This window comes from Leucoraja erinacea, chromosome 10 (genome assembly GCF_028641065.1).
Source record: "Leucoraja erinacea ecotype New England chromosome 10, Leri_hhj_1, whole genome shotgun sequence".
NCBI classification, from domain to species: domain Eukaryota; kingdom Metazoa; phylum Chordata; class Chondrichthyes; order Rajiformes; family Rajidae; genus Leucoraja; species Leucoraja erinaceus.
Window position 1 is genome coordinate 42,439,852 of NC_073386.1, and position 24,210 is coordinate 42,464,061.

General features: G+C 46.0%; 1 protein-coding gene across 2 annotated transcripts; it reads right to left on the bottom strand.

Annotated features, from left to right (window-relative positions):
• Positions 1 to 435: 435 nt before the first annotated feature.
• Positions 436 to 5,537, bottom strand: LOC129701083 (probable voltage-dependent R-type calcium channel subunit alpha-1E). 2 transcript variants are annotated; one of them, XM_055642044.1, is made up of 2 exons: positions 5,380 to 5,537; positions 436 to 1,925 (listed from the first exon to the last, which is right to left on the bottom strand). In XM_055642044.1, exon 2 carries the CDS (start codon positions 1,922 to 1,924, stop codon positions 1,400 to 1,402), a length of 525 nt encoding a protein of 174 aa, XP_055498019.1. In that variant the 5' UTR covers position 1,925; positions 5,380 to 5,537; the 3' UTR covers positions 436 to 1,399. The 2 variants fall into 2 exon arrangements, with proteins under 2 accessions (XP_055498019.1, XP_055498021.1); XM_055642046.1 differs by lacking the exon at positions 5,380 to 5,537 and adding an exon at positions 5,028 to 5,161.
• Positions 5,538 to 24,210: the final 18,673 nt, after the last annotated feature.

The window sequence follows — 24,210 nt, forward strand, 5'->3', positions numbered from 1 at the left end:
AGCAGGAGGAGGTGGAGATGGGGGAGAGGTGGGGCAAGAGCTGGCAAGCTGTAGATGTATCCAATTGGGATGGGACTGAATGGCAGATGGAATGGCAGTTGTGGAGGGAAGAGTGGAGACAGCGACAGAGGCTGGGAGGTGACGTGTGGAGGCATTAATGGTTCAATGGTTCTTTATTATCATGTATGCACAGTACAGTGAAATTATTTTGCACAACCCACAAGTGCACATATTCTGATGCCGTTTACAAAAAACATTTTCAAAGCCCAAGTCCGTACCACATGTTGGATGTACTGGGAAAGATAGGAAAGGAAGATGAAGCATGGACACAAATAAAGGTAATTTAGGCAGAAGGGAAGAGTGACCCAGTGGAGGAGTGTTTGAGTGATAGACAAATGGAGTGGATGGGGGGGGGGGGGGCAGGGAAAAAAATTGGGGCTGGGAAGAAGGAAGTGAATGGGAAAGGGTGTGGGATGTAACCTGGATACATCGCAAAGAGACATAATGTGCCAGAGGGGGAACAGGTTGCCTGAAATTGGAAAATTCAACATTCATACCGTTGGGCAGGAAACTACCCAGGCAGAATATGAGGTAGAAGAGCTCTGAAAAAACTTGACCCGAAACGTCACCCATTCCTTCTCTCCAGAGATGCTGCTTGTCCCTCTGAGTTACTCCAGCTTTTTGTGTCTATCTTCAGATTATGAGGTATTCTTCCTCTAGTTTGCACTTGGCCTAATCCTAGCAGGAAAGGAGACCGAGGACAGATAAGTCAGTGTGGAAAGGGGAAGAGGAATTAAAATAGCTAGCAACTAACAGTGTTAAGGGGCCATGGCGGACAGAACACAGGTGCTCAGCAAAGTGGTCTCCCAGTCTGCACTTGGTCTCACCAGTGTGGGAACAATGCAGATATGGCCACATCGAGAGCAATTAATGCGATAGACCTACTTGGAGATGTACATGGAAATCTTTGCCTCACATGGATAGTGGTGAGGAAGAAGATGGTTGGTGGGGAAAGTACCTGAGGGAAGGGAAAGGATGGGTGAGGAAGGATGGGTGAACCTGCCATGGAGACAGTGTCTCTGTAGAAAGTAGAAAGAGGTGGGGAGGGGAGGATGTGTCTGGTGGTGGGATCACGTTGTCGGTAGCGGAAATGTCGAAAAACTATCGAATGATAGTCAAGGTGTTTTTTTCCAGTTGTTGGAGTATGAAAAACATGGGAATAGGTATGTCTAAGGTGAAAGGACGGAGTTTTAAATGTGGTTTGAGGAGAATGTTTTTTTTCCCCAATGAGTGCATTTGATATCTGGAACTCGCTGCCAAAGGAGATTGTGATACAATGACTCCATTTAAGAGACATTCAGAAAGACCTTTAACTAGGCAGGTCGTAAATAAAACAGACCTAAACTGGGCAAATGGGATTAGGGTCGGATGAGAAAGGTTGGCATGGTTGATATGGTTGGCATTGGAAAGGGGGAAGAAGGGTGTGGGGGAGGGAGAGGCGGTTGGCTGAAAGGCCAATTTCTGTGTGTGACAGTGCGAGGGTGGGGAGGTGAACAGAATAGAGACAGCTAAAACCATCGCTAGTGGAAGGATATGGCCACTCAATGACCCTTCTGGCCGACTTCCTGATGATGTTGTCCTCTCCGAACAGGAAGAGCGAGCGGTTGGCCGTCAGGCAGTTGTGCCGCACGGGGATGGGGTTGTAGAGAGCCATGGTGCGTGCTCGCTGTGCTCGGGTCTGTTTGAATCCGGCCGGGCCCTGCGCTGCTGCTGCCGCCGCCACCGCTGCAGCTGCACCCGCTGCTGCAGCCGCTGCCGCCGCCGCCGCCGTCTCCCCCGTCACCGGCACCTGGTGCCTGCTCCTTCCCTGCTCCGAGCCGGCATCGACAGATAGGCTGCCCACTCCTTCCCCAAAACGAGCCATCCTGTGGGGAAAGAAGAGAGCCGCTGAGACAGTGGGAGAGAGGTGGGTGGGAGGGAGGAGTGGGGGGTGTGGGGGGTGGTGTGGTGGGTGGTGGGGGGAGGGGGGGGGTGGGGGGAGGGGGGGTGGGGGGGGGTGGGGTGGGGGGGGGGGGGGGTGGGTGTGGTGGGGGGGGGGGGGGGGGGGGGGGGGGTGGGGGGGGGGGGGGGGGGTGGGTGGGTGGAGGGGGTGGGGGGGGTGGGTGGGTGGGTGGGGGGGGGGGTCCTGGGTGGTGCTGCTGCACGGTGGGTGGGGGGGAGGAGGGGGGGGGGGGTGGTGGGGGGTGGGGGTGGTGATCCACCAAACCCCACCCCACCCAAATGGGGGGGTGGAGGGGGATGTGTGGGTGTGGGGGAGAGGGGGTGGGAGATGGGGTGGTGAGGGGGGGGGGTGGGGTCAGGGGGAGCACGGGCTGCTGGTAAGGGGGGGGGGGCAGATGGAGAATCCGGCCCAAATGGGGAAAGAGAGAGGAGGAGGAGAGGGGGGGGATAGGGAAGAGGGGTAGGGTGAGGGGGATGGTAAGGGGGGGGGGGGGGGGGGGGACTGAGGGGGGAGGGAAAAGGGAGAATTGGGGGGTGGGGAGGAAGAATGATGGAATGGGGAAAGGGAAGGATGGGAAGTGGGGAAAGGTATCTGGGGGATAGAGGGTAGGGATGGGGAAATCGATATGGGGGTTGGGAAGGGGAGGTGGATGGGGAGGAAGAGTGGGAAGGGGCAGGTGGCTGACAAATGGCTGGGGAGTGAGGGATCGGGAGGGATGGAAAGATGGGGAGGGAGGTGGGGAATGGGGAATGCATAGTGGGAAGAGAGATGGCGTGAGCGAGGGATGGTGAGAGAGGGTTGGAGGGATAGGGAATGAGGGAGGGACAGATGGTGAATCAGGGTGGTAGGGAGGGATGGGAGTTAGGGAGGAATGGATCGCCTGCGAGTGAGGCATGGCTGGGAGAGATGGGAAGAGCGGTAAGAGGGGGATGGGGAAGGAGTGATGTGAGTGAGGAAGGATGGAAGAGAGGGACGGGGGATAGAGGGGTAGGAGTGAGAGAAGGTATGTGGAGAGATGAAGGGAGGAATGGGCAAATGATGGTGAAGAGATTGAGAGGGAGGGGGAGTGATGGAGGAGGGCATGCGGGAGGGAGGGACCGAGATGGAGTGAGGGAATTGGGAATGAGAGGGAGTGGGAGGGGATGAGCGAGGCAGAGGGAGACGGATGGGGAATGAGGCCAGGATGGATGCAAAGAGGGAGTGAGGTAGGGTGGAATGGGGTGAGAGGACGGGAGGGAGTGAGGATTGGGGACGGAGGTAGGAAGGGAGGAATGGATGGGTGGGTAGAATGGAGGGAGGGGTGGGGGATTAGATCAGGTGGGAGGAATGGGAATTGGTGGGAGTAATGGGATTGAGTGCAGTAGGGAGCGACGGGAGGTGTATGGGAAGTGACAGATAGAGTTGGGAAGGATAGAGGAAGTGATAGGGAACAATGGAGGGGGATGGGGAGGGAGGGAGGAAGAAAAGAATGAGGAAGGAGGGAGAGGGAAGGAGGGGGGTGCAGGGGGTATTGAGGGAGAGGATAAGGGGTGAGGGGTGAGGAAGCATGGGGAAGTGAAGAAAGGAAGGACATTGAGGGAAGGAAGGCAGGATGGAGGAGGGGGTTGTAGGGGGTTACAGGAGTGACTGAGGAGGGAGGAAGGGGTGGGTGTGTGGGAGTGAGGGATGAGGGGAAAGGGAAAGGGGAGTGAGGGAGGGGTGTGAAGGGGGAGGGATGGTGAGATGGGGTGTGTGGGATTGGGAGTGAGGGTGAGATTGGCTAGGGAGGTAGAAGAATGGGGAATGAGGGTGGGAGGTGGGGAGGGATGGGTTGAGGGGGAGATGTGGAGAAAGGGATGGAGAGCCCGGGAGGGCAAGAAGGAAGAGAAGGAATGGGAATGAGGGTGATAGGGAGGGTTGGGAGGGAGGAAGGGATGGGGAGAGAACACAAGGAGTGACAGAGAGGGTTGGGGAGGAAGGGAGGGTGGAATGGAGGGGCGGTGGGAAATGAGGGGTGCAAGGGATGGTGGGAGAGCAGGAGGAAGGGAAAGATGAGGAAGGATGGGAAGGGAGGGAAGGGAGAGAGTGGGGAGGACAAGGAAGCAGGATGGGATGGGGGTATGAAGGAGGCGTGGGGGGGGTTGAAGAGGAATGAGGAGTGAGGGGCGGATGGTGAGTGAGGGTGGGAGGGATGAAGAGAGAGTGAAGGAGGGTGGAGAGGGAGGAAGGAAGATAGAGGTGTAGAGGGGGTAAGGGATGGGGAGGCAGGGAGGGGTGGGGAGTGAAGGATGGGTGTGAGGGAGGGTGGAATGGGGAGGTGAGGGATGGGGATTGAAAGAGAGGGTGGGAGTGAGGGTTGGGGCGTAAGGCAGGGATGATGAGTTAGTGAAGGATGGGGAGTGAGGGAGGGTGGAGGAAGGGAGGAAGAGGAGGGAGAGGAAATGGGGTAAGGGAGGGGAGGGAGTGAGGTGGTTGAATGTGCTGGATGGAGGGAGCACGATGATGGGGATGGCGGGGCGACAGACGGGCGGTGTGAAGGAAGGAGGGAAGACGAGGCGCAGGGAGGGGTGGGTTGAGAGGGGCTGTTCCCTGCCCGAGTCGCCGCACTCCCTCGCTCCCCGGCCGGCCGGGCTCCGGGGACCGGCGACAGCAGCCGGGCAGACAGGGCAAGGGCTCCCCGCTATCCCAACACCGGGAACCTCATCCATGGCCAGAAGCCGACGGGCAGGGAGCAGGGAGCAGGGAGCCAGGACCCCTGTCGCTCTCCGGGGGCTGAGCTTCCACCTGCGCCCGGTAACCGGGCAGCAGCCGGCTTGGCATCGCCCGGTGACTGTGACTGTGACTGCCCGGCAGCACCAGCTTCCCCATCCAGGAAAAAAAACCTCCCCTCACCCGGTGAACATGCATTCGATAACCACGGTGCCCATGCAAGGGTTTTATTGTTTCTGCAATAGGAGGAGAGGAAATAAAATGGACCCAAACGCGTTATTCAATTACCCAACACACACAAAAAAAAATAACAGCGCAGCGCGGCAAACATGCTTACTTTGCGGCCCCGCGAAGGATCGAACCTGCGACTGGCTGGGGACCGGGGTGCGCCGGCTCCCGCTCGCCTGGGTGACCGAGGATCTACCGAGGTCGCAGCCAGCGCCCTGCCGCCCGCGGGCAGCGTGACACTGCCGCCTGTGGGACAATGTGCCGAACGGCAGCGGCAGCGGCACCTCCACAGCCCGATCCACGCTCAAACCTTGCCCACCTGATCGCTCGCAGCAGCTCCCCGCCACCCTCCCTCCCTCCCTATATCTCCCGACACACAGCCTGACACACAGCCGTCGCTCCGATTATATCCTAACCATCGAAATCTCCGCGATGATTCATTCTCATCCCTAATTATGTACCTCTCTTCGATTCACACAATCGCCGACATCTCGGTTAGAACCGCACTTCCACCGATCTAAAATTCACTGTAAGATTCACATTCAGTCCCTCTTACTCCCGATTGCTAGCATACAACTCCGTTAGATTTATGTATCGCGCGAATCGCTCTGTGCTCGTGACTGACATCCAGTCCTTATTTACTTCTCTACATATATTATACATCCGTGGCCTCTCAATCAGAACCCACCCCCCTGAAATTGTTGGACATGTGAATATTTTTAAAAAGCAGAAAATACTCGAAGCACTCAACAGGTGGGGCAACATCCGTGGAAAGATGCTGCCCGACCTGCTAGTATTTCTGTTTTTTTTTAAATCTTGGGTTACATCCAGTGTGAACGCTGCACAAAACATCTCGGATTGTTTTTTATTTTCAACTGCTTATCTTTCCTCCGACAAAATGTGGACAGAACTGCAGATGGTGTTTTAAACTGAAGATAGACACAAAATGCAGGAGTAACTCAGCGGGACAAGCAGCATCTCTGGAGAGAAGGAATGGGTAACGTTCGGTCTCGACCCGAAACGTCCCCCATTCATTCTCTCCAGAGATGCTGCCTGTCCCGCTGAGTTACTCCAGCATTTTGTGTCTATCTCTCTCCTCAGCTGCTGCCTGGGTACTTCCAGCATCCCCTGTTATTAGTTGACCTCTCCCAGTCCTTTCTCTATAGCCTCTTGCAGGTTCTCCTTCAGTCAGAATCAGAATCAATTTATTGGCCAAATATGTACTTGGTGCTTTGGCACTTGACTTGGTGCTTTGCTCGCACGATATATAGCAGACAATTAAAAAAACAGGTGGGGCACCATTTTACAAGTCCTATCATATTCGCTCCTTGCCAAGGTCCAGAAAAATCCCTTTGGTATCATCTCTGGGCTGAGACCAGCAACCCTCTGGTTCTTTTCCAATGTGATTCCAATACATTATTGGAATTTCTCAATGAGGTTATTTCTCAATGAGGAGCACTCAATAAGGAAAGCATTGCACAGTTTGGTTGCAATAATTCTATGCCAGACTATTCCCTCCTGTGCCAAGTAACCTAGAATTCCACTCACAGAAAACTGATGGTTTTACATTTACAATTAATTCTCTTGAGATAGAATCATATAGAGTCATGCAACAAGATCTTCATCTCAAATTATCCATACCAACCAAGACCCCGCCCCCATCTAAGCTTGTCCATTTTGTCCACGTTTGGCATATTATCCCTCAAAATCTTTCCTATCCACAAACAAGTCTTTTAAATGCTGTTATGGTCCCTGCCTCAACTACCTCCTCTGGCATGTCACACTATTTACACACCATCTCTGAACGAAAATGTTGTCCCTCTGTTCCTATTAAATTGTATCCCTCTCAGCTTAAAACCTGTACCTTCCGATTCTTGATTCCTCTACTTTTGGTAAAAAAAACTGTGAATTCATAGTATCATAGAGTCATACGGCATGAAATCAGGCCCTTCGGCCCAACTTGCCGACACCGAGCAACATGTCCTATCTACACTATTCCCACCTGCCTGTGTTTGGCCCATATATACCTCTAAATTTTTCCTATCCATGTTTCTGTCCAAATGTTTCTTAAACGGTGGCTATAGTACCTGCCTTAACTACTTTCTCTGATAGCTCGTTCAATACACCCGCCAACTCTTGTACCTCTCAGATTACTATTAAATCTTTCCCCCTTCACCTTAAACCAATAATCTCTGGTTCTCGATTCCCCTACTCTAGGTAAGAGACTCTATGCGTCTATCCGATCTACAGGTATTCCTCATGATTATATACAATATAGGATCACCACTAATTCCTCCTGCGCTCTAAGGAATAGTCCCAGCCTGCACAACCTCACCCTAATGGCCCTCGAGACCTGGCAACATCCTTGTAAATCTTCTCTGTACCCATTCCAAATTTACAACATATTTCCAATAACATGGTGCCCAAAACATAACATAATACTCAAAATGTGGCCTCACCAACGTCTTATTGCAAGATGACCTCCCAACCTCTATACTCAATACTCTGATTGATGAAGGCCAATGTGCCAAAATCTTTTTTGACCATCTTATCTACCTGCGATGCCACCTTCAAGGAACTATGTACATCACTCCTAGATATCTCGGCTCTACAACATTCCCCGGAGCCCCGGCATTCATTGTGTAGGTCCTGCCCATGTTAGACTTTCCAAAATGCAATACCTCACGTTTCTCTGTATTAAATTCCATTAACCATTCCTCAGCCCACCTGGCCAACCAATCTAGATCCTTCTGCAACTTTTGACAACTATCGTCACTATCTGCAAAACGACCCATTTTTGTATCATCTGCAAACTTGCTAATCTTGCCATGTACGGTCTCAATGAAATCATTGATATAAATGACAGTAATGTGCCCAGCACCGAACCCTGAGGCACACTACTAGTCACAGGGCTACAGTCTGAGAAGCAACCTTCGCCATAAACCTCTTTTTAACTTTAATGAAGTCAATTTGCTATCCCTCCTTGGATCTCATGTGATCTAACCTTCCAGAGCAGCCTACCATGTGGAACCTTGTCAAATAGAAACATAGAAAATAGGTGTAGGAGTAGGCCATTCGCCCTTTCGAGCCTGCATCGCCATTCAATATGTTCATGGCTGATCATCCAACTGATCATACAAGATCACCCCTCAGCCTTCTGAGGAACAGTCCTCGCCTGCCCAACCTCTCCCTATAACCCAGGTACTCGAGTCTTGGCAACATCCTTAGAAATCCTCTCTGCACTCTTTGCTGCTTAATGATATTCTTCCTACAGCAGTGACCAAAAACTGAAAGCAATACTCCAATACAGTCTCACCAATGTCTTGTACAACTGTAACATAATGTCCAAACTTTTATACTCAATACTCTGACTGATGAAGACCAAAGCACCCTTCTTTATCATTCTTTATCATCTACCTGTGAAGACATTTTAAGAAACCATGTACTTGTATTCTTAGATCACCTCAGTTCTACAACACTCCTCAGAGTCTTACCGTTTGCCGTGAAGGTCCTGTCCTGGTATAACTAGGAGGGTAGGAGGGTGGATTGGAGGGAAGCTAATGTTGTCCCAATCTTTAAGAAGGGCGGCAGAGAGAAAACAGGGAATTATCGACCATTTAGCCTGACATTGGTGGTGGGAAAGATGCTGCTGGAGTCAATAATAAAAAATGAAATAGCGCTACATTTGGATATCAGTAGCAGGATCAGTCCGAGTCAGCATAGATTTACGAAGGGGAAATCAACGTTGACTAATCTTCTGGAATTTTTTGAGGATGTAACCAGGATAATAGACAAGGGCGAGCCAGTGGATGTAGTGTACCTGGACTTTCAGAAAGCATTTGATAAGGTCCCACATAGGATATTAGTGGGGAAAATTAGAGCAATTGGTATTGGGGGTAGGGTGCTGACATGGATAGAAAATTGGTTGGTAAGGAAACAAAGGGTGGGAATTAACGGGTCCCTTTCAGAATGGCAGGCAGTGACTAGTGGGGTACCGCAAGGCTCGGTGCTGGGACCGCAGCTATTTACAATATATATTAATGATTTGGATGAAGGGATTAAAAGTAACATTAGCAAATAAGCAGATGACACAAAGCTGGATGGCAGTGTGAACTGTGAGGAGGATGCTATGAGGATGCAGGGTGCATTGGAAAGGTTGGGTAAGTAGGCAGATGCATGGCAGATGCAGTTTAATGTGGATAAATGTGAGGTTATCCACTATGGTGGCAAAAACAGGAAGACAAATTATTATCTAAATGGTGTCAAGTTGGGAAAAGGGGAAGTACAACGGGATCTGGGGGTCCTTGTTCATCAGTCACTGAAAGTATGCATGCAGGTACAGCAGGCAGTGAAGAAAGTGAATGGCTTGTTGGCCTTCATAACAAGAGGAGTTGAATATAGGACCAAAGAGGTGCTTCTGCAGTTGTACAGGGCCCTAGTGAGACCACACCTAGAGTATTGTGTGCAGTTTTGGTCTCCAAACTTGAGGAAGGACATTCTTGCTATTGAGGGAGTGCAGCATAGGTTCACGAGGTTAATTCCCGGGATGGCGGGACTGTCAGATGTTGATAGATTGGAGCGGCTGGGCTTGTATACTCTGGAATTTAGAAGGATGAGAGGGGATCTTATTGAAACATATAAGATTATTAAGGGTTTGGACAAGCTAGAGACAGGAAACATGTTTCCAATGTTGGGGGAGTCCAGAACCAGGGGCCACAGTTTAAGAATAAGGAGTAAGCCATTTAGAACGGAGGTGACGAAAAACATTTTCACACAGGGAATTGTGAGTGTGGAATTTTCTGCCTCAGAGGGCGGTAGAGGCTGGTTCTCTGGATGCTTTCAAGAGAGAGTTAGATAGAGCTCTTAGGGATAGCAAAGTTAAGCGATATGGAGAGAAGGCAGGAACTGGGTACTGATTGTGGGTGATTAGCCATGAATGGCAGTGCTGGCTCGAAGGGCTGAATGGCCTACTCCTGCATCTATTGTCTATTGTTTATTGACTTCCTAAAATGCAATATATCTCGCACTTATCTGTATTAAACTCGATTAGCCATTCCCCAGCCCACTTGCCCAGCTGATAGAAATCTTGCTATAATTTTTGATAATCATCTTCACTGTCCACTATATACCACATACTTTAGTGTCATATGCAAATTTATTAATCATATTGTGTACATTCTCATCCCAGCACCAATCCCTGAGGCACACCACTAGTGTCAGGCCTCAGTCCGAAAAAACACCTTTCCACCAACATCCTTTGCTTCCTTCCACAAAGCCAATTCTGTATTCAGTTCGCTAGTGCTCTCTGTATCCCTGCAATGTAACCTTGCAGAGTATCTTACTGTGGTAGTGATTCTTGACAAGAAACCTCATGTCTTTGATCTGCATCTCACAGTCCTCAGCCAACAAAATTCAATGCATCCCCAACTTGACATTTCCAATTGGAAGGGAGTTCAAGATTTTCATTTTTCTTAGAATCAAATGCTTCCTAAATATTGCTCAAGGCACAGCTGTTAGTGCTGCAACATGGGTTCAATTCTGACCTCCGGTGCTGACTATGTGAAGTTTGCGTGTTCCTCCTGTGACAGCATGGGTTTCCCAGGGTACTCTGGTTTCCTCCCATATTAAAAGGTTTGGTAGGATGTGTGGTTACTGTCATTTACTCCTAGTGTAGGAGTGATAGGAGAATCAGATGGAAGTTGATATACATATGAGAGAGAATGAATTATAGGGAAATAATTGAGGAAATAGGATTGTTGGGATTGCTCTCAGACCTAGCATAGACTGAATGGGTGGCACAGTGACGCAGCGGTAGAATTGCTGCCTTACAGCGTCTGAGACCCGGGTTAGATCCTGGTAACGGGTTCTGTCTACGCAGAATGTGTGCATTCTCCCTGTGACCACGTGGGTTTTTACCGGGTGCTCCCGCACTCTAAAGACTACAGGTTTGTAGGTTAATTGGCTTTAGTAATATTGCAAATTGTCCCTAGTGTGTAGGATAGTGTTAGTGTATGGTGTGATCGCTGGTTGGCGCGGACTCAAGCAGTGGCAATCAATTTTGATAGAACCAATTTCCCTCCTGGGATAAATAAAGTTCTATCGTATCATATCAGACTCAGTGGGTCAAAGAGCCTGTTTCTGCGCTGTAAATTCTAAAATCTCGAAAGTCTCTTAAAGTTTAAAGTCTCAAAAGTCTAACGTCTGCATTTCCTCCTTCTATGTTAAAAAGAAATAATAAAAAACAGTTCAAGCTTTAAAATTAATTTACTTTTATGTGGTTATAGTGACCTCATTTTATTAGAACACAGAACAGTACAGCACAGGAATGGGCCCTTCGGCCCACCTTGCCTGTGCTGGGCACAATGCCAATTTAACTTGCACATCTTCCCTCACATGGTCTTTATTCCCCCTCCCTCCCCATCATCTGCCTATTCTGAATTCTTAGAGTAATTTCTTGGCTTCCTTTGACTTTTCAAACTCTAACTGCTCTTCATTTACTGGAATGGGTGCAGTAATTAAATGCAGACAGTGAACTGTGAATTTTACTCATTTGAAATCAGGTTGTTTCTCGTCGGTCATTTAAGTATAAGAAATGTTACAAATAATAAATAAGATTGCTGGCAAATAAGACTGTTGGCAATTCATTATACACTACCGGGAAGAAAAGCTTAAGAGGTCACTCATCAAATCTACCATCAAAGTTTTGTTTGAGAGCAAGGCTGTCTATCAATTCCTCCTCAATTTCTCGATTGGTTTCAGAGTTACAACCAGAACTGGCCCAGTAATGAATCTCATCGCTCACTTCACATCGGAGAGGATGACTGCTGAGGTAAGGTGCCCGTTTGACTGTCACCCGGGCCTGTTTCATGCCTATGAATTGTGGAGGGTTTTTTTCAGGATATTGAGCAGGCAAATAAAGTCCCAGGTTAATCTCCAACAAAGGGAGATAACACAGATTTGGGGTGTGCAAGGATGGTACAGTATATATTCATCAGATGGATGCCTTGGAAACCTGGGGCTTTGAACAGAGATTAAAGAACCCTCCATCGATTTATGCTCCATTGATGCAAATCCTATGAGGAAGTAACTTTTGTTGCAGCCTAAATGATGCCAAGGTAACAAGGTTAACAATAGATTATTGAATGTAGCTTGAGTGATGGAGATACCACTGATCCATTCAGAGAAAGGTCAAACAGAAGCCTTAAAAATCTGATGGATTCGGCTGGGCAGCCAAATCTCAACAACATTTTTCCCAGGACTTTGCACTGAATAGAATCAAAATCTTGTCAAATTGATGAAAGAAATGCACAGGTCCTGATGTTGTTTCTTACAATTTCTGTTTAGATCTGCTGAGCAGTGCAAATTACATTGTGCGTATGAAATTCCAGTTACATTTTCTAGCAGTGAGGGTCGAACCAACCTCTCAATAATTTCCATACCGACTTGTTCCCCCTCTTAAGGATATCAATGATGTTTGCTTTCCTCCAGTCCTAGGTCCACATTCCAAAAATGAGCTCATAGACCTTCAATCCCAGAAAGGAAAAGTAAATGGAACATCAACTGCTCCTGCAGATTCACGGCTCTTGGCTTGCTTGACATATTCTTGGTTGGAGACGATGGTGAAGAATTCTCTTTAATGGTACTGAACTCTCTAGTGACATCTATATGGATTGACCTGTGGATCAGGAGTGTCTCATACTGTTTGTTCTATCCAGTTCAATGTTTTTTCAGCTTTCCTTAGAAATGCCAAACTGTCTTGAAATCCAGGGGATACAGAACCCTGGATGGTTGAACCACATGTGGTCTTTTGACCTGGGAAGAGCTCCAAGCTGCAAGTTTCTCAACATAAAGTTGGATTCCTTTAGCCTTGCATTGCCACTGACTTGCCTTTGATATCATAGCATTGTGCTATTGTCCTTGAGAAAATAATATGTTTTCATTTGCTGGCATGGAATTTGCTAGTGCAGTAAGTTCTCCCTTTCCATTTGAGGATGTCTTAAATCCAAGCATTGTGTTCTCTTCTCAACACAACAATCATGATGCCAATGGGTGAGGTAGCCAATGGTTTCAGCACTTGCCAAATGGAGGCTGTTTTGAGCTCCTTCCAGTATCTCTCAGTATCAAAGTCTGTGACTGTGCCAGAGAGCCTTGCTTGAAGATGCAGCTATAAGCCATAAACAATTGCAACTTGGAGACACTATTCCAAATCTTATGAAATTGTGGAAGTTTATCCAACTTCTCTGAAGTCATCAGTTTCGAAACTTGAGGTGAAGGTCATCAGATCCTGGGGGTTTCTCATTTGTAATCCCATTAATTTCTCCAATAATTGTTCTTAACAATGTTAACTTATTTCAGATTTTCATTCTCTTCAGCCATATGTTCATGGAGTCATTCAGCATAGAAATAGGCACATTGGCCCACTATGTTTGAGCCAACCAGCAAGAACCTCAAAGCTAATTTTGGGCGGCACAGCTGTGCAGCAGTACAGTTGCGCTTTACAGCACCAGAAACCCGGGTTAGAACGTGACTTCAGATGCTGTCTGTACGGAGTTTGTATGTTCTCCGAGTAAACGCGTAGGTTTTCTCTGGGCGCTCCTATTTGCTTCCACTTTCCAAAGACATGCAGGTTCGTAGGTTAATTGGCTTCTGGAAATTGTCCCTGGTGTGTAGGACAGAACTAATGTCTGGGTAATTGCTGGTCGGCATGGAAGGGCATGCTGTATCTCTAAACTAAACTATACTGTACTAAACTAAACTAAACTAATTGCATTTACCAAAACGTGGACAGTTGGGACATGTAAAACAATCTTTGCTTCAGTCCTACACAGGCCCCCTCCCTTTACACTTTGTTCATCCCATTAACAGCCAAATTAACGCTACTTCCTGAGAACATGAAATCTACTACAGAACTCGAAATCCACTTGAAATCTACGAAATTCTACCTACAGAACTCAAAATGTTCATTACTATTGCTGGGATGAAAAATAAATAGTTAACAAAGAACTACGGCGTGCTTGCCTTCATTCATCAGGGCATTGCATATAAATGTTGGGAAGTCGGGATGCAGCTTTGTAGAACTTTGGTTAAGCCACATTTGGAGCATTGCATGCAGTTCTGGTCACCCCTTTCAGGATGGATGTGGAGAGGATGCGGAAGAAGTTTACCAGAATGATGCTTGGATTACATGGTTTCAGCTGTAAAGAGAGGTTGGACAGTCTTGTTTTGTCTGGAAAGCCTGAGGCTGATAGAAGTATACAAAATTATGAAAGGCCTAGATAGGGTAGACAATCAGAAAATTTTTTGCAGGGCGGGAATGTCAAAGAGTAGAGGGCATAGCTTTAAGGTGAGCGAGGCAAGGTTTAAAGGAGATGTGCAGGGCACGATTTTTCCCACAGAAAGTGGTAGCTGCTTGAATATGCTGCCAGGAGTGGAAACGGATGCAGATACAATAGTGGATTTCTGATGGGCACATGGATATGCAGGAAACGGAGGGATATGGATCATGTGTAGGCAGATGGGATTAGTTTATTTTGGCATCATGGCAGATTTGGCATCCGAAGACTACGTAAAGCAGGTCTCTCCACTACACACCTACGAACTTTTTATAGGGGGACAATCGAGAGCACAGTAACCTACGGCATCACTTCCTGGTTCGGGAGCTGCAAGGCATACGAACGGCACCAACTAGACAGGATTGTGAAGACTGCCAGCAGGATTATTGGTGCTCCACTCCCTTTCCTGCTGGACATATACAGGAAGAGATGTATCAGCAGAGCCATCTCCATCATCAAAGACCCCTACCACCTATCGCATCACATATTCTCCATCCTGCCATCTGGGAAGAGGTACAGGAGCATTAGCTGCAAAACCAGCAGGATGCTCCTCAGCTTCTTCCCGCAGGCTATAAGACTGCTAAACGGACTTTGCCCCCTGCCAAAGTATCGCACACCAACCACCAACCTGGACACACTGCAGCAGAGCCACTGTCGTGCCGCTGCCGATCGGAACGCCTGTTGATGTTTAGTAGAGTGTTAATTTGTTCATGATATATGTATTTTTATTTCTATTTATTTTTAATGCACACTGAATGGACACTGGTTGAGCAATGTTTTTTTGTTTCCTCTGGGTATGTGAATACTCAGGAAATGACAATAAAGATATACAATACAATACAATACAATCAAGTTTAGCACAAATACTGTGGATTGAAGTGCCTGTTCTAGTTCTGTGCTGTCCTATGTTTTATTTTCCATGAATCACACACACAATGTTCCAAGTATGGTCTCGAAGTACAATGACTTGTACAGCTAGCTGCATCATGATATTCCAAATGTTGTACTCAATGCCATCCACATTCTTCACCACACAGTACACCCTGACACACTACATTTAGTGAACTTCCCAATCTCTCTGTTTTGCAACACTCTCCAGAGCTATGAAAGTGTTTGACATTCTGAAGTGCAACGCTTCTTCAATGTCTTCATTTATTTAGCTCGCCTTCTCAATTAATCTAGATTTGGTTGTAAACTTAGATATTCTTCCTCACTGTCTATTGATGTCAACTATTAGTTTCTCCCTTTTACCCCATTTCCCATACCCCTCCTCTCCCATCTCTTCACTCCCCTCAGGCGAGAGGTACAGAAATATGAAAACGTGCACCTCCAGATTCAGGGAAAAATCTGATAGTTTTTTTTTTAAAAAGAGGTCAATAAGAGCATTGATGAGGGCAGGTCAATGGATGTTGTCTAAATAGACTTTAACAAGTCCTTTGACAAGGTCCCACATGATGGGCTAGGCTGGAAGGTTGGATTGCATAGAAGCCAAGGTGAGCTAACCATTTTGAGAAAGTAGTCAGTGTACCTGGCTGTGGAGGTTTGTTTTTCTGATAGGAGGCTTGAGACCAGCAGTGTGCCACAGTGGTCAGTGTTATGTACATTAACTATTTAGATGACAATATAATAAACATTGTTTAGTTTGGTTAATTTTTGTCTCGTGTACCTAGGTACAGATAAAAGCTTTTCTGTTGCTTGCTATCCAGTCAGCGAAAGGACTATACATGATTACAATCAAACTGTCCACAGTGTACAGATACAGGAGAAAGGGTATAACGTTTAGTGCAAGAAAAGCCCAATAAAGTCCGATTAATGATAATTCAAAGGTCTCCAATGAGGTAGATGGGAGGTCAGGACCATTCTCTAGTTGGTGATAGGATGATTCAGTTGCCTTATAACAGCTGGGAAGAAACTGTCCCTGAATCTGGAGGTGTACATTTTCATATTTCTGTACCTCTTGCCTGATGGGAGTGAAGAGATGGGAGAGGAGGGGTATGGGACCACGCACAAAGCAATGCTGACTATCCCTAGTCCATCCATGCCTAAACAAACACTGGTAGACCCTGTCCTTCAAAGTCCCCTCCAACTGCGTACCCACCGCTGGCGTCAGGCACACCAGCCTGCAGCTTCCTGCCTTGTCCCCTCTTCAATAACAATACATTAACCACTTTCCACTCTATTGGAACTTCACCTGTGGCTGAAGATGATACAACTATCTTCGCAAGGTCCTCCGCAAATTTCCTCCCTGGCATCCCACAAGGTCCAAGTATGTACTCGGTCAGGCTATGTGGATTTATCCATCATAATGCTCTTTAAAACCATCAATAACTCTTCTCTTGTAAATAGTTCCACGACGTCGCAACTCCTATGCCTCAATTATTTAGCTGCCATGATCTTCCCCTCGGTATTTGTTGAACATCGCCCTCATCTCGTGAGGAGCTACTCAAAGTTGTCCACGCTGTTCATCAAGGGGACCTAGTCACCCTTTTACTTTTAATATACCTGCACAATCTCTTAGGATTTTCTTTACCTTGCCTGCCAGCTCCATTTCATGTCTTCTTTTACCTTCCTGATTGCTTTCTTAAGTGTACATAAAGTTGAACCAAATATTGGCGAGTTAACTTGGGTGGCATGGTGGCACAACTGTAGAGTTACAGTGCCATAGACCCGGGTTCAATTCTCACTACAGGTGCTGTCTGTACAGTGTTTGTACATTCTCCCCGTGACCGTATGGGTTTTCTCCAATATCTTTGGTTTCCTTCGACACTCCAAAGGCATACAGGTTTGTAGGCTAATTGGCTTGGTATAGTTATAAATTGTCCCTAGTGTGTGTAGGATAGTGCTAGTGTATGTGAATCACTGGGCAGCGCAGATTTGGTGGGCCGAAGGGCCTGTAGCCACGGTGTACCTCTAAATTAAACTAAACTTGTACAATAGATGACCTTCAAAGAGATAATTCAAATTTCAAGTTGAAGCAGAAGGGTAATACGAGCAAAACAAAAGTGTCCTGGATGACAAATAATACAAGGAAGGTGTTGAAATAAAAAAAGGTGTGTGATACATGTCAAATGATAATTCTGGTGTGACAAGACTGACTGTAGTCAGCCGAAAGCTGAGATGAAAAGGACTGAAGACAATAAGAAGAACAATAGGAGAACATACATTCAGAATGACAATTATGATATACTGTAAAGGAAACCAAAAAACATCTATTGGCAGAGGAGCAGCAGAGTGATTAAGCTGATTGGGTTCAAAAAGGGTAAATGATGTGAAGACCGCTGGAATACAAAATTAATACTTTCTATTAGTCTTGACTAAGGCCGATGATGCATTAATTTCAGGGGAATAAAGATCATGGATTAAATGAAAATTAACACAGAGGTGGTGTTGGAAAGATAATGCTTAACATGAACAAATCTCCTGCTGTGAATGGGAAGCGACCCAGATTGTTGAGGAGGTTAGAGATGGAGTTTGCAGAAAGCATTGTCATAATTCTCCATCAACACAACAGAATTACCAGATAACGAGAAAAGAGTAATAGAGTAATATGGCACAGAAATAGGCCTTTCAGCCCACTATGTCAATGCTAATCTTTTACTCCATCTACATTAATCGCATTGCAACATTTAAGAAACATTTAGACCAGTACATGGATAGGATAAGTTTAGAGGGATATGTACCAAAGGTAGGTGGGACCAGTGTAGATGGAACATGTTGGCTGTGGGCAAGTTGGGCAGAAGGGCTTGTTTCCACACTGTATGACTATGACTCTATTCATCTGGGAACAGTGCTGCCAACTGGACTTCCGCTAGCCTGTTTTTTCTTCTGTATCAGTTATCCGTTTGTAATATTAGTTCAGCTTGTTTTATAGATAACTCTCTGGGAGTGTAGAACAGGCCTGACCTGACCTGCTGGGCTTGTCTTCCTGCAGTGCATCTTGCAACTGCCACATTCTTCTGCTGTTGTTCTTTAGACCTTAGAGATCCAGCACGGAAACAGGCCCCTTAGCCGACTGCATCTGCACTGACCAGCAATCACCCCATACACTAACACTATCCTACCCACTAGGGACAATTTACAATTTTACCAAAGCCAATTAATCTACAAACCTGTATGTTTTGGAGTGTGGGAGGAAACCGGAGCACCCAGAGAAACCTCACGCAGTCACAAGGAGCATATACAAACTCCGGACAGATATCACACATAGTCAGGATCCAACCCGGATCTCTGGCGCCTTAAGGCAGCTACTCTACCGCTGCACCACCATACTGCCCATCTGTTTATGTTCATACATTTCATTTGCTCCCATTCACTCACTAACCAGATAACCTTGTTAACAAATTACTCCCATGTTATGTGTAGGAAGGAACTGCAGATGCTGGTTTAAACTGTAGACACAAAATGCTGGAGTAACTCAGCTGGACAGGCAACATCTCTAGAGAGAAAGAATGGGTGATATTTCTAGTCAAGACGTCTGAAGAAGTCAACCTGAAACATCTCTCCAGAGATGCTGCCTGTCCCCCTGAGTTACTCCAGCAATTTGTATCTATCAACCCTCATGTTACTCCAAGTTTCAGTGTATTAGAGAAAACACTCCTTTCCCAATACCCCTGAAATCTGCATATGTAACTTGACTTGCTATATGGTTTAGATTTCCAGGATATGCAAGTTCTTTTCATGTTCATTTCATAATTGTATCTGACTCCACTTGCTCTGGCAGTTCATTCCAGAAGTCAACCATTCTCTGTTGAAAGCTCCAGAGGAGGCCCTGTAAGAGCCTGGGGGCTCACCAGGATCAGGAATTGCTCCAGTAGACCAAGCGCGGGAATACACCGGAGTTTGGACTTTGGAAATATCGCTGAAACATGGTGGCGCCTGCGCGTGTAAATATGCAGAAAGAATTTCACTGTGCAGTTGCACGCTTGACAAATACAGAACCGTTGAAATAAAGAACTGTTGAAATGTGGACTACTCAGTGTTTTCTAACGTTGCAGCATAACACCATGCCTAGAATGAATGTAGAGAAGATGTTTCCACTAGTGGGAGAGTCAATGACCAGAGGCCATAGCCTCAGAATAAAAGGACGTATCTTTAAAAAGGAGAATAGAAGGTATTTCTTTAGTTAGAGGGAGGTGAAACTGTGGAATTCACTGCCACAGAAGGCTGTAGAGGCCAAGTCAATGGATATTTTCAAGGCAGAGATTGGCAGACCTTTGATTAGTAAGGGTTTCAGAGGTTATGGGGTGAAGGCAGGAGAGTGGGGTTGAGAGGGAAAGATGGATCAGCCATGATTGAATAACTTGATGGACCAAATGGCCTAATTCTTCTTCTAAAAATTATGAACTTCCCAACGTGTATACACTCTGCCATGACCAATGAGGGCAACCAAGCCCTCTATCTTCTTCAACATCCTATCTACATGTGTTCTCATTATCAGGAAACTATGGACTTGAACTCCAAGTTTCACTTTTGTTCATAAACATTCATACTGGTGCCCTTGTGTTTACTGTGCCTGCCCTGTACATATTTGACACCCATACTGTGCCAATGCTCCACCAAACTTTCCATTTGTTGTAGACAACCTCCCTCATTATCCACGACATCACCAACTTTCATATCAAGCCCAAACTTATTATTCATACCTCCTACATTCACACCCACGTTGTTAATAAATATCACAAAAAGCAAAGATGCCAGCATTAATCCCTGCGGAAAACCATTGGTCACAGACTTTCAATCAATAAACCATCCTTCCACCGTAAAGGGCCTGTCCTCCTTAGGCTATTTTTTAGGCGACTACAGAGGACTAGGGGACTAGGCTTTGGCCACATGGTTGCCGGGCTGTTGCCTGTATGGTCGTGAGTTGTCTCCTCAGTTGCCCAAAGAGACGTAGCGTCTTTTTGGTCGCCACTGGATTTTCAACATGTTCAAAAATTTTCGGCGACGGTTGGCCGAGGACCCAGGAAAGGTGGAGCCCATTATGGTCCATTGTTGGCTGTGGATGAGGTGATACGAACAGTGAAACTAGCAGGATGACTAAGGTGGGGGAGGGGCAGAGAGAGAGAAGAAATGCAATTGAAATTAGAGAAATCAATATTCATATGGCTGGGTTGTAAGCTGTCCAAGCAATACGAGGTGATGTTCCTCCAATATGCATGTGATCTCACTCCAAATGTGGAGAAGGCCAAGTACAGAAAGGTCAGTCTGTGAATGGGAAGGGGACTTGCAACAAAAGACAAAATGGTGATTGGTTCGGACCGATCAGGTGATAAGGAGATCTGCTCATTAACAAAGCATTTTATAGAAACAGGGTGAGAAAGGGATGAGGGTGACGCAAAAAGGTAAATCCCTTTCTCACCGTGTTTCATTGAAATAATGGAGATTGGTTGAAACAGATCTGGTGATGTGGAACTGCTCATTAGCGAGGCATTGTCCAGATATAGGGTGAGAACGGACTGAGTGTGAGGGAAAAGGCCAATCTCTTTCTCGCCCCATTTCATCGAAATACCTTCCTAATAGTTTACATCATTAGAATTCGACCTTAGCTGTAAATTGTCCACACATGCATAAAATCATGAGAGGAATACATCGGGTAGACGCGGAGTCTCTTATCTAGAGTAGGAAAATCGAGGACCAGAGGGCATTGGTTTTAGGTGAAGGGGAAAAGATTTAATAGGAATCTGAGGGGTAACTTTTTCATACAAAGGGTGGTGGGTGTATGGAACAAGCTGCCAGAGGAGGTAGTTGAGGCTGGGACTATCACAACATTTAAGAAAACAGTGAGACAAGTAAGTGGATACGACAGGTTTGGAGGGATATGGGCCAAATGCAGGTAGGTGGGACTAGTGTATCTGGTACATGTTGGCCTGTGTGGACCTCTTTCCATGCTATATGACTCTATGACATTATCACAGGCATAGTTTAATTTTAGTCTGGTTTAGATACAGAGTGCAGAAACAGACCCTTCGGCCCATCGAGTCCGCACCGACCAACGATCCCCGCACATTAATACTATCCTACACACACTAGGGATAATTTTACATTCATACCAAGCCAATTAACCTACAAACCTGTACGTGTTTGGAGTGTGGGAGGAAATCAAAGTTCTCAGAGAAAGTCCACGCAGTCACAGGAAGAACGTGCAAACTCTGTACAGACAGCACCCGTTCCTAACATAAAACATGGCCCTTTTGGTACCTAATGCCCAGGAATAACAACATTTACATATTCTGATGCAATGTGCTAATTTCTTTCTGATTCCCACCACCAACTGCTGTGTATCCTTTCACTGCAATGTTTTTTTCCACACATTTTTATGCGCATTAAAATTTCTAGACCATTGTGTTTTTCTGCACTGAGGTCCACACATAAAACAGTCAGAATTAAATGGCAGCTCAGGGTGTCTGTTTGAAAGCTTCTCAGCTCAGCCTGATCCTCCCACTGCACAGCATCACATGCACCCTCCGCGACTTTGATCAGCACCAGGATCCCTGAATGTTTGTCCACCTCCAACCAACAACAATAACGGGTGATTTGCTTGGGGTCGATCACCGAGTCATCAGCAGCAATCATCTGACTCAGAACAGAATACATCTGGTTATTGAGAGTATTCACAGGAATGTGCTTTTTTGAGTGTCACACCTTTACTACTGCTCCCCTGGGACAATTAAAGCATTCAATTATTTTGTTTTTAAATCTACGCACAGAAATAAAAACTAATCTTTGAACTAAATTAATGCAAATGGGGCAGATGAGAAAAACAGATTCTATTTGCATAAAATCTGTCAGTGAGCACACCAAATGGCAAATAAATTCACGTGGGTCGATAGGAAGAAAATATTGCAGCGAGCATAATTGTCGTCAAAGCAAACATTTTGAATTCAAAGAGTTCTATCCCTGGCAGTAAAACTGGTACAAGGAGAGAAGGAGAGAAGAATATTAGGGAATAGTGAGGGGGTTAAAGTGGTTGAAGTGGCTTGTGTGAATCATAACCCAACAGATTCATGCTGATGGTTAAATGATGGGTTTCTGTGCTGTATATTTCATGTAATTCAGTCAGCACAAATGTAGACTATTGGAACACAAGAAATGGGCAATAAAAAGATGCCGGACATACACACAATCCAGTCAGAAAAAACAGTTGTAAAATGCACCGAATCCACATCAATAATCCTCTTTGCCCCTCTCCCATCAGGCAAAAGGTATAGGTGTGAAAACGCTCACCTCCAGATTCAGGGACAATGTCTTCCCAGCTGTTATCAGGCAAATGAACCATCCTACCACTACTAGAGAGCAGTCCTGAACTACTATCGATCTCATTGAAGATCCTCAGACTATCTTTGATTGGACATTATCTTTGACTGGATTTGATCTTGCACTAAACATTATTCACGTTATTCCCTTTAGCATGTGTCAATACACTGTGAATGGCCCGATTGTAATCATGCATTGTCTTTCCGCTGACGGGTTAGCATGCAACAAAAGCTTTTCACTGTACCTCGGTCCACATGACAATAAGCTAAACTCAAACTCAGCTACCAAATACCCGGCTATTTCAATCCCCATTTACCAGCACTTGGTCCACAGTGTACAAGGCCTTTGCAATTCATGAGCTTGTTCAGATGCTCCTTGTGCCTGCACCACCACCCCTTCAGGCATTGCCAGCCAGGTTGCAACCACTTTCCTGGTGGAAGAATATTATACTTCTGATTCCCCCTCAACCAGAGTTAAAAGCAATGCCCCATAATTGAAGATGTTAATGAACCAGAGAGAAATCAGTCTCTTTACATATTCCACAGTTGAACTGCACACGAGGTGAAATGTACTCCAGCATTGGAGGATATTGGTAAATATGGAGTCAAAGTTAGCTGTTTCTTGAAAGAAAATATTCCAGACCCTCTCAATAACATTCTGCAGCTAGCCAAGCACTTTTGAAAGGTGGTATAATGTGGTAATGTTGGAAACACAACACCATGCTTGCACAGTGAGGTACATTTTACTGTATTGACTCATAAGAGCATCACGTTTAGCAAGTGATGGTGGGGAAAATACTGACCATCCATTGTTCACTATGAGAAATGATGACAAGCATATTTCACTGGAATCCTTACACTATTGCTACAATGAACATTCCAGAGCTGTTCCATCACAGAGCTCACCATGTCCCATCCCATCAATAACTTCCAGGGTAGGCACAGCTTGCATCAGGAAAAGAGTAAAGCTCCTTCTGAATTGGCCCATCAAACCTCACAGATCAGAAACAACACCCAAGCTTTCTTACCCATTTAATCAGAAAATATTCCTAAAGCAGTTATATTGCAGTTGACGTAGGGTAAAATCTCCAATAAAAAATAACCAGGCAGTTAGAAGGCCAATTAAGATGTTCCCATTAAACAACTTTTAGTGTGCTCACGAAACTGTCTGAGCACACTGGGTAAATGGCCCACAGTACTTACCTAGCAAGCAACCCATACTTGGAAGTGTGAATTACTGCTGAAAGCATGAGGTAGGCATCAACATTTTCATGATGTAGGTAAAGCACAGGTAAATATGGAATGTGCAAAATCATGAGGGGCATAGATAGCAGAGGTTAAAGGAAATCTTTCCCCATTGCAGAAATGTCTAAAATAAGAGGACATAGATTTAGGTGCAAGATAGTTGGAGGGAATCTACAGAAGAACATTTTGGTCTGCATGCTCGTAGAGTTAGTCACACAGCGCTGATTGATGTACCATGTCTACACTGATTGTTGAATGCATTAATGTTAATGCCATTTATCTACATCAGGCCAACAGCCCTTGATTGATTTGATTGATTGATTGATTGATTGATTGATTGATTGATACTTGATTATCACAAGTGAAATTTCACAGTGAGATTCATTGTTATGCATACCATACACAAGGTCTGCATAGAGTGGCCACGTATAGAGTGGCGACAAAGCTACACGTATTCAATATA

Coding starts and splice junctions, on each gene's coding strand:
- LOC129701083 (XM_055642044.1), bottom strand. CDS start 1,924: ATGGCTCGTTTTGGGGAAGGAGTGGGCAGCCTATCTGTCGATGCCGGC.